Source organism: Sycon ciliatum, chromosome 13 (genome assembly GCF_964019385.1).
Source record: "Sycon ciliatum chromosome 13, ocSycCili1.1, whole genome shotgun sequence".
Taxonomy (NCBI): domain Eukaryota; kingdom Metazoa; phylum Porifera; class Calcarea; order Leucosolenida; family Sycettidae; genus Sycon; species Sycon ciliatum.
Genome location: NC_088655.1, coordinates 4,465,839 through 4,480,979, shown reverse-complemented (window position 1 = coordinate 4,480,979; position 15,141 = coordinate 4,465,839). Strand labels below are relative to the sequence as shown.

The window sequence follows — 15,141 nt, the reverse complement described above, 5'->3', positions numbered from 1 at the left end:
TCAAACTTCTTCGTGCTGCTGAAGCTCAAGCGATCATCTTGGTACCCATCGCGCATGGGCTGCACTGTTATGAGTCATGGGGAAACCTCATACGCACGAGTGTTCTGCTCGAAAATTTCAAAACTCTCAACTTTCGAAGTATGCAGCCGCGTTTCGGTCTTTGCCGCTCAGGTATTTCACATTGCGCTGCCACAAGTGACACACCGCTGGAAAGGTCTTTTCCTTACGTTTCCAACAAGCTATCGTTTGTGAAAATCAAAGAAAGGACAACAGAGATACGAAGCTTGGTAAAGTGATCTATGCTCAATGCGTAGACAGTGCGCGTTTGGACGAGTATACTCGTCCTTGAGAAATCACTAGGGACAAGTGTACTCGTTCTTGGGCTTCAAAGGGTTAACTTCCACTTTAAGCCACCTGCTTCCTTCTGCTCCTAATACTTTGAAATGTTTTGTGAAATCTAAAATTGGCATTTGCAAATCCTTTCATTTTTTAGGGAGACTTACAGTAACGGACGCAAATGAATGGCAGAGCTTCCTCGCAGGAGTATTCTAGGAGACTGGATTGGAATGCACCAGCACGGAACACTGCACAGCCATCAGCATCAGGATCCCTGGCCCAGTACTCGTACTGTTTGGGCATAGAGTATTTTCGAATGAGCATGCTATGATCCGCATTGCCTGTCTGATTCGCAAGGCTTGAGTTACTGACGAGAGCAGTACAAAACCTCTGAGCTCCTCGCCAGCTACGGACCACTCCCTGGGGCATTAGGTAGCCCACTGATGGGTTGTCTATGCTGCGTGTCCACTGATCTGTCCAGATGTAGGGAAAACACACACACACAAACACACAAACACACACACACACACAAACACACACACACACACACACACACACACACACATAGGAACAAAAGCATTTCCAGCATAATTACTTGGTCCGCGTCAGCAATATTGTCGCTTATCTTTCGACAATTTGAACTTAGACTTTGGACATGAACGCGTGCACTTGAAGTGATAAAACTTGGTACGATGGACGGTAAGGTATAGAATGACAACTAGCTATAAGGAATTTATTGTCCAAGGAAGGGTTCCTACTTTTTTCGGTCCTCTTCGTCGCTGCTCTCGACGCTGGTGACAAATATTTTTGTTCGGGCTCGACTCTCTTGCTTTTGCAAGCTCATCTCTCTTCCTCTCTGCTGCCTGGCTATTTTCTAAACAGTAGTCGATCGTGACGGTCGCCTTCTCTATAGGACTTTGCGTGGGCAGTACGACAGCCTGTGTGGTTCAAATGCTCTTCAGCCGAGTCATCAAATATGTCTTCTTCGTCTCTTTATCCCCTTATTTTCCTAGCGAATTCAAAAATGCATATGCATGCGCCCCCCTCCCAATACCCCTCCCCCCCCCCCCCCCACAAAACAACACAGGCATACACACACACAGTAATGCGTACACACAACCACTTTAACTTAACACACACATGACCGTACAAACACATACAAACATACACAGACTCACGCGCACACTACTATATGTCACCACTTGACAAACTACACCAAATAGCCAAACCATAACGTAGCGGTCGTGTACGTACCTTTGTGAGAAGCTTCTCTTGTGACTGTTGAGGAAAACAGAAAATAGGAAGTTGAGCAAACAATCAGAATCAAGATGTCCAACCCTTCCTAACCCCTAATCACATGCATTGGATAATGAGTGCAAGAAAACCATAATATTATAGTCTTCAGACCAATTTTAATTGCTTGCTTCTATGATGAAATCCTTGGCTTTAGTTGTAAGTGCATAGCAATCAGCTCAAGCTGGATTCAAGCAGGTGTTATGCTGCGAATGTGCATGTGAGTTAGACATGTTGAGTTGCTTCTCAACGCAGGCCGATAACTCTCATGTAAACACAAGCAACGTGTTTGTGTTTCAGTCAGTGGCATGTGCAGCCGGTCCGGCCGGTCCGGCTTCGGCAGGACCATTCAATGCCAAAAGTGCCCAGAATGCAGGACTTTGTGCCCTAGTTTCAAAAGGCTCACGGGGGAGACTCCCTCCGGCCGGACCACGTCCAACGACGGTGCTACGCGCATGGTGCAGCTGTATGGACCAGGAATAAATATACCCTGTATCGCATTGGAGTTTGAGATGCAAAATCGATCTACTGCTACTCAAAAGTCATCGTAACTCGTAGAAAGTTACAATACATGCAGACTGTCCATGCGTAGCCATGCGTAGCCATGCATAGCCGTGCGTAGCCATGCGTAGCCATGCGTAGCCATGCGTAGCCTGAACTGTCAAGAGTAACATGCATACAGTACAGTATATGTGGTGCAGGTACAAAAGAAAAATGCTAATCAAAATCAAAGACTGCTACACAATTGTGAACTTGCATAGCATAAACTTATATTCAAAAATGTGCAATAAACTCATCCCTGGTATGGCCAGCCTGATTTCAAGTCAAGTCACGTTGCATGTAATGCCGTGGATGGCCATTTTTGATCATTTTCGCAAATTTGACCATTTCGCACAAATCAATCTGAGTAGGCCAAAGGGAGTCAAGAACTTACATTGACAACGCTCTCCATAGTAAGGATCCAAACAGCGACAATAGTATGATCCAATTGTGTCAATACAAGAACTGTTGCCCTCAGGACAGTCATGCGGACCATTATCTGTACACTGGTTGATAACATCAGCTGGTGTTGGGGCAAGTGAAGAAAAAAACCCATATAAATACATTTCCACAAGCTAGCCTTTGCAATTAAAACTATAAAATACACCAATACAATGTCATGCATAGCATAACTGCCAATCGGACAATGTGACTGGTCACTATTGACGCACGGAGAGCAATTGAAAACGCCTAGGATCACAGCACTGGCATCACTGCCCTGTACAGTCTCTATCGGCATGGTGCAGTCGTCACACCAGCAGTGACCGTTCGTTTTCTTCGGACTTTGAAACCCATGCTTCCCGTGAATCCATACAAGCTGCATATCTGCCGTTACTGAGAGTGCTTTTTCTGGATCGCCATTGCAAAATTCCGGGATTTGCCTTCTTTTTCAGGATGTCCTCTTTTTCCAAAAAAATCCTTTTTATACTTTTGATGGCACCAACATTTCGATAATAGGTGCCTGATGTTGATCATCGGATCACACTTACGCATGTTCACGACTAAAGTAAACGGAGGTTTTTCAGGGACTGTGCATGGAAGGAGCACTAGTACTGTAGTAGATCCACTGGTACTGGAGGCTTTGGTGGTCCAGAATCAATAAGGACAACTACTGGCCTGTGACAAGTCATTTGAAGTGCTCCAAGTACAATATCAAGCTTGTTTCTTGTACAGTGAATTTCAGGATAATCAACAGGAATTTCGGGATAGCGGGAGTTCATCCAAAATTGCGGGATAATCCTGGTGGGAAAACAGCCTTACCGTACTTGCGCGATTAGTGCCCCCGGGGCACTATTTTTTCAAAGTCCGTCACAGGCGGGGCACTATTCAAAAGAGGGCACTATTTTTTCAAAGTCTGTCACAGGCGGGGCACTATTCAAGAGAGGGCACTATTTTTTCAATGGTGGTACAAGTCCGTCACTCAACGCAAAAAAGAAGAAAATCAAGGAAAAGAGCATCAGGACTGTAATTCTGAAATGCACTTGTCAATGAGACAAGAAAGAGCAATCTCGCACACCGGGAACAGGCAGTAAACATGGGAACAGGCCGTAAAAGCGTAACTTGAAGCAATCAAGCCTAGACAAAAGAATGCCACACACTCAAACCCAAGCACATACCACACAAAACGGGTACACACACTTGCATGCACAAATGCGACGGATTCCTCAAACGGCAAGTTCATAAAAACCTAGGGCAAGAAACTGAATCACACATGTGCATGGATGCAGTGTACACAAATGCCAAGACAGCCCATGTTCAGTCACTTTCCTCATCAGCAGCGTCACTGCATCACTTCCGAATTGGCTGCTAGCAGACTCAAAGACGTCTTCATCGCCGTCATCACTATCACCTTCTGACTCGCTGTATATGGACACAATGTCGTCATCATGATCACCTCCATAGCCATCTCCAATATCACTCAGGCTTTCCGTGTCGCTGACATCAATGCACACGATGTCCTAATCTTCCTCAGCAGAGTCACTGCTGTCACTTCAAAATTGGCTGCTAGAAGACGTAAAGTCCTCTTCTTCACCATCATCATTATCACTTTCCAACTCGCTGTGTATGGACATAATGTCATCACCATCACCTCCATAGCCATCTCCAACATCACTACGTCCGCCACCCGTTGCCCTCGCCGAAGAATCATGTTGCTTTCGCAGCTTTGACTCGTTCTTTTTCCAAACCCTGATGCATTTATGGGCAACACCAAATTTCCTAGCAGCAACCGCACCTGACGCACCTGATCGCCAACATCCTCTTTACTGTTATTTTTCGACGCATTTTTCCCATAGTAAAAGGACAAGCAAGATTCTACAGAGCTAGAAACTGGAACAAGGACTTCTACTTCGATCATAAACACCTGCTCGACGACAAACATAAGAACACGAGCTAACAGCACCAAATTTGCAAATTTGCGCTTGCGCTTCAATGCAGCCCCTAGGGCACTATTCGAGAGAGGGCTTTATTTTTTCATTGGGGCCCCCAGGGGGGGGGGGGGCACTATTCGAGATAGGGCTCTAATCGCGTGAGTACGGTAACTGTTGGAGTAGAATATAAGTTATGTGTTTAAGTTCATAGCAAAGGTGTTTGCCCCCCCCCCCCACCGGAGCTTGCACATTTCCGCCGTTTTGACTTGACGGACTCACGACTGCCATCCAGAGCACACGAGAAGCCCATCGAACCTTTGACTCGGCAAACCTGCAAGAAAGCAGTACTGAAATCATCGCCGAATTTAATACCACAATCTTGAGCATTTATACCCATGGTAAAATAATTTCTAGAACAAATTGGAAGTGTTTCCATACTTCAATGCAGCACATGTATCTGCGCAATCCACTCCAGTCCAAATGAATACCAGGTAATTTTAGAACCGAACGTTTTCATTCCCTTCTCTTCGTGGAATTCTTACAGGGAATAAAGCAATAAAATTACAATGACAGCACTTATATAGGCAAAGAAAAGAATCGTCGAAAACGTTCGGTTCTAAAATTTCCTAGTGCTCATGTAGACTGGCGTGGATTCCGCGGATGCATATACTGCATTGAAAAATTTATAATTATATCCTTTGTGTTTATGTTGACCGTCAAGGAAGCTTGTGATACACTGTAACAGGAGGGCTGAGTTGTTACTTACATGCACAGAGCACCATTCGTTCTGCTGTTGAGGCGTTAACTACTGGTTGCAGATGCACGATGGAATGTTGGTAGTCCACAGATTCGTTAGGTCTGTTTGTCCAGAAATCTGAATCCTTGAAGTGGACTGTCACCGGTTGCAAGAATGTGTGCAAACATGTGGACCGATGGAACCAAGGATCATAAAAGTCTCCTTTGCATTCTTTGAGGGCAACTTCTTTCGTGAAACGATAAAACTCATTCCCGACAACAGCCCGTAAGCGTAGGTCTCCACATGTTGTCATTAGGGGTACTGTGAGGAAAGTAAGACAAAACACACAGAGATGGCATTAGGGGTACTGTGAGGAAAGTAAGACAACAAACACAGAGATGGCATGTGCTCCAAGCTTCCTCAGAGGATTGAGAGCCAGCCCCGTATCTTGTAAGCTGTGAACTTCACCAACACTATTGCTATGGTGGCTGTATGATATCAAGGCAAATGGCATACCTACTACATTGATTATTCATAAGAAGAAATGAAGACGAAGGAACTACAACTAACATTGTTATCACGTTGGGCAGTGTCGTGCAATGATATGAGCTGAGCTGATTATAGAGTAACTGTTGGTGTTAGTAGACCTTATAGCGTAACTTGTAGTTCTGTGGTCTTTACTTCTTCGTGTAAATTAATCCTTGGCTCTCCACCCGAGTCTATTTGATTATTCAGTTCACATCTCAGGCTGGCTTCAGCTGAAAGCCTCTTCATTCTTCCATTGTCTGGATAATCATGATGTCAAAAGGCTTCTCTTCTTGGCTGCATGTTCAGGTACAGATAGTCCCAGCCAATACCAGCCTGTCCTTTGGCATACTTTTGATATAAATTAAAAACCCTATAAAATGTATAATATAAAATGTAATTTGATAAACGAAATCAATAAAATTATTGTCTCCTCGCTGTGTTTGATAAATATGGTGGTAAAGACACACCTGGCAATATGGCGGTAAACACACGCCTGCCCACACACGCTCTCTAGGCTGCAAAGTTCTGGCACAGAGCTCTCCTTCTCACCACCACCACCATCAGTTCGCGCCTGGCGCCTGGTCGATGCATGGTTGGCGGTATCCGGCATAGCAGGCTGGTACATCAAGTAGTGCATGGCACATAGCAGATGACACAGCAACGACATAGCTCGATTGCGACGTACGTTTCGTCCCCGCTGGACTCATCAGGCAATCTTCTTCTTGGATGTCTTCACACGGAGCTTGACTCGGGAGAATGAATTTGAAGACACCACTGCAGCTGTACTTATGGTTGATAAATATGGTGGTAAAGACACACCTGGCAATATGGCGGTAAACACACGCCTGCCCACACACGCTCTCTAGGCTGCAAAGTTCTGGCACAGAGCTCTCCTTCTCACCACCACCACCATCAGTTCGCGCCTGGCGCCTGGTCGATGCATGGTTGGCGGTATCCGGCATAGCAGGCTGGTACATCAAGTAGTGCATGGCACATAGCAGATGACACAGCAACGACATAGCTCGATTGCGACGTACGTTTCGTCCCCGCTGGACTCATCAGGCAATCTTCTTCTTGGATGTCTTCACACGGAGCTTGACTCGGGAGAATGAATTTGAAGACACCACTGCAGCTGTACTTATGGTTGATAAATATGGTGGTAAAGACACACCTGGCAATATGGTGGTAAACACACGCCTGCCCACACACGCTCTCTAGGCTGCAAAGTTCTGGCACAGAGCTCTCCTTCTCACCACCACCACCATCAGTTCGCGCCTGGCGCCTGGTCGATGCATGGTTGGCGGTATCCGGCATAGCAGGCTGGTACATCAAGTAGTGATAAAGATAAAAAGGTAAAGAAAGGGGAAGCTTTGCAAAAACGAATTGAACATGCCGAAAGCCAAACTCCTACAGTACTCTTCATGCATGACATTGTGATGGACCACTTGGTCCGGCTCATCGCAATTGTCGCTTATCTCCCACGCACCTTTTGACAGGTTAAACCCAGTCCAATCACGATATCTACCGTATTATCCGGGGTATAAGCCGCACCGGGGTATAAGCCCCACCCCCCTTTTTGAGGCAAAATATTGACTAAAAGTTGGTATTCGGAGTATAAGCCCCACCCACAAACCAAGATTTTTCACACTCATTGACAAATGGCCTTTCTACAAATTTATTATGGTTATGGAGCTAAATACCATGTTAGATCAGATTATGAAGTGTTAGTGCACCACAGGTTGCTGCAGAGATGTTGGTGTATTGCTGTGTTGACTACAGATCACTCCATGCCATCTGCACTATCTTCAGTCTCGCTGCCACTGATGTTGATCAAAGCTACCTCTGCAGCGATGCCGTCGCCGTCTTCATCGCTGCCGGAGTCTGAATCATTGTGGTCCTCAAAGATCATGTCATTTTTAGTGCCGTCCAGTGCATTTGAAATTGAGCACTTTTGAGTGATTTGGCGACCATTGTAGTTTGGATGGCCTTCCATGACTCATCCACCCATTTGCATACTTTGGAAATTGATAGTTTCTTCATACGGCCTGTTGGTGTAAACTCATGGTTTCCACCAATGATCCAGTCCGTCCAGTGCTGCCTGATGTGGCACTTGAATGGCTTGTTGAGGCACACATCAAGTGGCTGAGGCTGGGATGTCAGACCACCAGGGATAACAGCAAGGTCGGTCCTTGTTTCACGAGCACGTCTTTTGAAGTTCTCTACTAGATGTGCACGAAACGCGTCAAAGACAAGGCAGCTTCGAACAGGGGTGCTCCCACGGCCACCTTGCCTTGCACACCAAACCTTATCCAGCCACATATGCATTCCAGCTGCATCCATCCAGCCTTTGGGGTGAACGTGGACAATGACATCAGGCGGCACTGCATCCTTTGGCATAGTCTTTCGCTTGAAAATGACAAATGGCCCTAACTTTGTCCCATCGGCAAGGCATGCTAAAGCCACAGTAAAGTGCTCTCGTTCGTGCCCTGTCGTTTTGATGTGAATAGTCTTCGCTCCGATTTTGTCGATAGTTCGGGACAAGGGCATGTCGAAGTTCAGAGGCGTTTCATCCATATTGCCAATATGATCTAGCGGATACTTGTTCTGTTCTCTCAACCTGATGACGTTGCGCTGAAAGGACAGAATCTTCTCCTCAAACTCGTCCGGCAGTCGCTGGCACAGGTGAGTCTTCGGCCGGATAACAAGGCTATGTCGCTTCATGAAACGATAGCACCAACTAACAGTTGCGTTGAAACTTACGGCGTTCATCTCCTTTGCTAAGACTTTCGCTTTTAGGCGAATCATTGTGCCACTCAATCCAATCCCATCTTGTCGATTTTTCTCGATCCATTCGAAAACCTTACGCTCAAGTTCATTCCATCGTGGCTCGGGTCCAGCATGTAGCGATTTGGACGCGACTTTCTTCTTCGACAGCTCGACTTTCTGTTTCCGCCACCTACGAACCATTGACTCATCGATGTCGAAGTGTCTCGCGCAGGCCCGATGTCCATGCGCTTCGGTGAAGAGCACAGCGCGTATCTTCTCCTTCACGGTGTATGTTGTCTGCCGCGGCATGGTCAACTCCAGGACACCATCAAAGTACCGGCAAGAATAGCTAAAGAAACAAAATAATCTGAACGACTGAAAGACGAATTAAGAAATCTTTACCAGCAGCTTCTGTAGCTCTCACACCACTGCCACTACGAGATCCCAGGTGTCTTTTTCTTTGGCATTACCCCCAGCACAGAGTACGGCTGGCTTTTCTCGGATTGGCTATCTCGCTGCTGACCGGTGGAGTATGCTGCCTTCCACTGTTCGTACTTGTACCGATTACCGCTCATTTATTCGCTCATGCATAACCTTCCAAGGGGCTCCCGTAAGAAGACCATAGGTCTGTGGGAAACACCCTAGTAAAATAAAAGTTAATAATAATAAGAAGAATTGAAATGTTTGGAAACAAACATGAAACAAACATTCGTTCCCTTACAGCTATGTGCCAGGCCAGGGAGTACCCTGTTCACAACAGGGAAAGATTCCAGTCGACACTATTCATACACAAAAAGTAGTATTGTCGTATCGCTGTATACTAGGATGTGTGGAAACCGGCACTTGCAGTACGCAAAATAGAGTCCCCGTATACGCGTACCGTATGGTGTAGCCCGCGCACTAAAACTAGTAAAAGTGCCGGGATAGCAACACAGGCGCGAAGCTGAGTCGAATGACATGTCACATGACGTCAGCATGCATACTGATGTATGCTAAGCATTCATTCGCTCAAGCATATTCGGTGTATAAGCCGCAGGGGCGATTTTGGTCCGATGTTTAGCGAAAAAAAGTGCGGCTTATACCCCGGAAAATACGGTAACTTACTTTTGCTTGGGAGGTTGTGATGGCAAGATCAAAGGAGGCACCAAAGAAAAATGATCGCGACTAGCGCTTTGAATCGCGATGTTTTCGAATTTTTGGGAAGTGGGAATCTGGCCATTCACTGTCTGTGTTGCCAAAAGCCAAGCGCAGCGACCATGAAGACCGGAACCAGGGTTCTAGCCAGGTCAATATAGTAGGGGGGGGGCATGGGAAAAAGGTACCCCATTAACCCATTTTTCCATTGTCCAAAATTGTCTTGCCATGCAAAATGCAACATACAGGGTGAACCCCCGACTTCACCCCTCACAAATGTGCCTTTATGAACCCTCTAGTAGTGACTATCGACTGTATTTTCGTTGAATGGCGTGAAAAAACACAAAAATCGGAAAATGAGTAGGGGGGCGGCACTTTTTCACCGGGGGCGCGCAAACGGAGTAGGGGGGTGCTGCGCCCCCTACCCCCCTTTGGCTAGAACCCTGCCGGAACTGTGGTAGGGGCAACTGACATCCTGGAGAGCGTGACAGGCACGCGTGCACGGCAGAGGAGTATGAGCCACATGAGCGTCATGCTGAAGAAAAAAAGTGTTTTTGATGTGATGCGCCTGGCGGAAGGTTGTTGTTCCCTGCTTGGTGGACCTAGCAGCAGCATTACTAGAGTCGTGGTCAGCGTATCCAGCGGAGCGTATGACAGCTGTCTGGAGAGGCCTGTATGCCTCGAAGGCTTTGTTGAAACACACTGTGGCGACACACAGGGCACACTGCCCACGGTTCCTTCAAGGACCGAAGTGACTGCCACAACTGTTGCTTTCCCATTGCTGCCATACGACAGCCTGAGAAAGCAAGGGACACTCCAGCCTACGCCAGCAGCTAGACAATTGCAAATGCCAGCTCATGTAACGGCGCGGCAGCTCGAGTGATGCAGAGTTTAATGAACTCTGGACCTGTAAGAGTGTGAGTGCAAGAACGTGCTCCTTCGCGGATTTATTTCGTGCATTTTGCTTACCTTGCTTCTTTTCTTCGACTCGCTTCACCTGATTCCATTGCTGATTTTTTTCTTGTGGCGGAGAGTATTCTTGTATCATGCTTCCTCACTATGCCTACTGGAAGTTTCACAGAGCGGTAAAAAAAACTCCAGTTCTTAGTGACAATAGATAAGTGACAATTGCGATGAGCCGGACCAAGTAGTTGACTACAGAAGAAGTTGTTTCACACGACGCACGTTTCGCCGTGTGGTTCGTGACGGCTCATCAGGTGTGCATTTTGAAACTCGGATGTTGAGCCATAAATAAATGTAGAAAGGAAAAGCAACTATGGATACGAGTCAAGAGTAACTCCCCATCACTGTAACTGGATACTATATACAGTCAGAAAGTGCTATAACTAGGCACAAAACTAACAAGAGTACTGAGAGATGTGTTGAAGCTAGGTGTCAGGACGTCGAATGTCTCAGTACTCTTGTCAGTTTTGTGCCAAGTTATCCATTATTATGGCCTTTTCCTTGCCTTTCCTTCTTATCCCATCTGACTATGCTTGTTGCATCTTCCAGTGAAGAAATAATTGCAAGAAGAAGCAAAGAAGAAACGAAAAAAGAAAAAAATCTTGTCAAAAGCCGGATTCGAACCCACATTCCCTGTAGAAAAAATATTTTATGTGTGCAATATTAAAAGAGATTGTCGTGTTCCGCTCTTCAGTGAGTATTTTGAATAATAAGAATCCTTTAAATTCCATTAACTCGTGGTTGTCTGGCCATATCTGCATCTATTATACTCTTTATTGCACTCATAAAATTGCTTTCTCCACGCCGACTCTTTAAAAAATATTTTTGTGTAATTTAAAAATTGACAAAAAGGCGATAATGGAGAAGTTGCGCACTACGTAAAGTTGAGCAAATTTACCCGTGAATTCGTGCGTTTGCACTCCACTTACGGAGAATTGTCTACGCAGAGTACGTAGATAGGGCTCTGATAACGTAGCTTGTCCGTAAGTGGATTGGAGTACACATTTACGATTCTCTCCCCAGGTTGATCCGTTCGTACACTGCAGCGCTCGGAGTTGCCAAGGGCAGCCACGTGATTTGAAAATTCCGTACGGCGGAACACATATCCGCATGCAGTTTACGTAAGACTTTCCATAGATTGACTACATTCTTTATACGGAACCTCTCTAGTGTCGCGATCTACCTTAATCCAATTTTTTATACATCAAGGCTACTCACTCTGCGGACAGAACAGTTTCGTGCTTTGCTGACGCATCAGTGCAGCACAGAGAAAATGAGACCGACCCAGATAGCAATGAAAATTAAATCATACTGTTTACATCAAGGCTAGAATATTGGTCCGGTTTGAGCTGGGCAGGCTCTGATGCCCTTGGCCACAAATGCACAAACTTAATCCAAGGTTAAACGTAAGTACTTCCTCCGCGTCATTAAAATTGTCGCTTCCCAGAGCGATTTTTCAAATCTCTTTTTTTCCACTCGAAGCAATGAAATCGGCTAGAACTTGATGCAGAGCATTGTCGACAGACTAAGCTTGAGTTTGTGGCCTCTCGATTCGCTGCACTTGCGGCTGGGGTTGAAGTCTCCATCAGAATTTGAGGCAGACCCTTCAGCACCCAACAAGATGCTGAACAAGAAGTGCTTTCAAATTCTGGTCATAAAACTTCGTTTTTAAGCGATCCATGGCTCCAGGTGGCAGGCGATGACAGCAAACTCGCATTTCTGAAGTTCACTGTAACAACCTTCCAGTGGGATTGGGTAAGCAGTTTCACAACTTCTTTCCTTGACAAGCGCTTCGCTGATTTGGTTGGTGTGTCAGACCTGCTACCTTTGCAGCAACATGCGCTACACGCATAGTGTTTATTCAGGAATTTCAGAACAATTTGCCCTTGTCATCGTCAACTTCAGCATTTCAAACTCAGGAGAAATACCAGGATTCTTATACCGGAGCTTGAAGTCTTGACAAATGTCCACGCGAATGATGTGTACTGGCACGAACTCCAGAAAAAAGAGAAGCACTCTGGGACAAAATAATGCGGAGTGTAATGAATTTTTTTGGTGCGGACTAGAGTCCACCACAGCTTCCGTAGCAAATACACATTGTGTAGGAAGGGTCGTAGCAATGTTTGAACACAGAAACCAGCGATTCCGACAGACCAACTACGACAAGCAAGTAACAAACTTTGCGATGTGCGAAGCGACCATTTTACTGACGCAGAGGAAGTGAGCGCATGCACATACACCAACGATCTTCATTCTCCAGACAAGTGTAATGATTATACTCACATTCACAAAGTACAGACCGTCCTTGTGGAGTGTCCCAGTCTCCGCGGTGTAATATTGTTGTCTTTTCAATGGAGTAGGCAGATCTTTGGTCATTAGCTGCCCATATATATCGAGAACTAATCTGATTGCGTAGATGGGACAGAAAGTTTCTAAAGCATCCCTGATCTTTACCGGATACATTGAACATCTTTCCACCTTGATAGTTGCACCTCATCTCTGCTGCTTTCCAGGTATGTTCATTGAAGGGATGAGCAAACACTCTGACTGTTCTATTAGAGGTATCTTCACAAACAATGCTTAAACGAGCTGTACAACAAAGTGAAGGAGAAGGATCATTCACTCAACAGTTAACATATTTACCAGAGCAGGTGAACTCTCTGCATAATTGCCAACAGGGGAATGCGGGGGAATGCGACTGAAATCTTAAACTCTGATGTTGAGCCAATCATAAATGAACAATTGAAAGTAAAACATGGATCCTAGTTATGAGTAACTGCCCGCCGTTGCAACAATAACAATAATATTATAATTATATGAGGCTCATTATATTGTATGAGGCATCGGCAGCGAGAACCGGGTCCTGGCGATTTTTGAAAATGCCAATATTTGCGAAAAAGCGAACCAACGTCGTTTTTTAATCACCGTGGTCAAAGCGAAAAGACTTCTAGCGCTATCGCTTTGAAAGTGCCTTCTTCTTGGTGGCTTCATTCAAATCTGTTGTTGTAGTTTATCTGACAAACACTTGGGACGTCCAGGTAGACAGTTTCAGCTGCCATGGAGGCGTTTGCACTCTGGGTAGCGCCCGCAAAATCATGCGGTCGAAAAGGGCGAAACAAATAATTTCTTGGAGGAATGATCCCGTCACAAATTCTTGATGGAGCATGAGCGACTAGAATATTTGGCAACTGGATCTCCATGGATACTCCGCTGCCTGCCATAGTCCACAGCAAGAAGAATCAGGTGAAAAGTGACGAATTTTTGCTTAGATGACAAGCCATCAGCGGAGGCAGTGCAGACGATGAGTTTGAGAGCTCCGTGACACAAAGTGGCAAAGCAAACAGCAGCGCTGAGAGTGCCGAATGATATTCAGCATTCCGTAGCAACTATTCACAGCTGGATAAGTTGGTGAGATACGGAGACAGCCCTGAATGAACTAAACCTTACTTGATCCAAGATGGTTTGTGAATAACAACATTGTTGGAAGTATACAATCATGTACATGCACGCTTGCTGTGCGCATTAAATTTGTCAGAGTATAATGCACATACAGTAAAACCTGTAACTAAAGACCACCGTGACTAGCGACCAGCCTGGTACTACAGTAAAACCTGTAACTAAAGACCACCGTGACTAGCGACCAGCCTGGTACTACCGACCACTTCGCCAGGCACGGAAGGTCTCACATTCAAAATGCACTGGGACTAGCGACTACCTGCTGAACGCGGCCAGCGACCGCCTTTTCCTGTCCCAAAGACAATTTTGGACCCATAACTAGCGACCGCAATGTAGGAAATCAAATGTTGCTCGAACTCCTGCTTGAAATTTTGCTGATTTTCCATGGTCCTGAAAGGAATCTTTCGATACTACAGCTGAACAAATGAATGCAGGTAATTTTGGCTGTGGAGTCGGTGTGGACTGCACTAGACCTGTCAAAATTTCAAGCGCTGTCAAGAATAAACATGATAGGAAACGTCTTGGAGAGCGCATCAAAAGCGCTCTCTGATCGACGTTAATACTCGGAGGAGAAACGAAAACTGGGCGGCTCTGTCACCCCAGTCATACAGATCGATTGACGATGGTATCAAGGAATCCAGAAACAAAGCAGCACCACAAGGTCCTGATGCTGAAGGATCGCGTTCAAGCAATCGAGAAGTCACCACAAGGACAGTCCGTACGATTGATCGCATGAACAAATTTGAGGCCCAGCGCAAAACAAAACTTCCCCAGGGAACGTTTGACTCCTGGCTTCAGAAGTAGCAGCTAAATTTGAAGTCTGCAAAAAATTAATCTTCTCTCTCTCTCTCTCTCTCTCTCTCTCTCTCTCTCTGTCTGTCTCTCTCCATCTCTCCGTCTTTCTCTCCAAGTGTTGTTTGACCTGAAATAAGAATGACATTGCGCAAGTCCTGGGGAATTGTATTAGCTGCATTTTGACATACATATCATATAATGGGATCTATACTGTAAAACGACAAA

General features: G+C 45.7%; 1 protein-coding gene across 1 annotated transcript in view; it reads right to left on the bottom strand.

Moving 5' to 3' along the window:
• The window catches only part of LOC135829787 (neurogenic locus notch homolog protein 1-like), a 92,572-nt gene that overhangs the window by 24,608 nt on the left and 52,823 nt on the right, over positions 1-15,141 (bottom strand). Inside the window, exons 11-15 of the mRNA XM_065342170.1 lie at positions 12,949-13,254; positions 5,305-5,595; positions 2,564-2,692; positions 1,591-1,614; positions 504-809 (exon numbers count right to left, since the gene is read on the bottom strand). Coding sequence (XP_065198242.1) covers positions 504-809; positions 1,591-1,614; positions 2,564-2,692; positions 5,305-5,595; positions 12,949-13,254 — 1,056 coding nt within the window. The remainder of the gene's footprint in view (positions 1-503; positions 810-1,590; positions 1,615-2,563; positions 2,693-5,304; positions 5,596-12,948; positions 13,255-15,141) is intronic.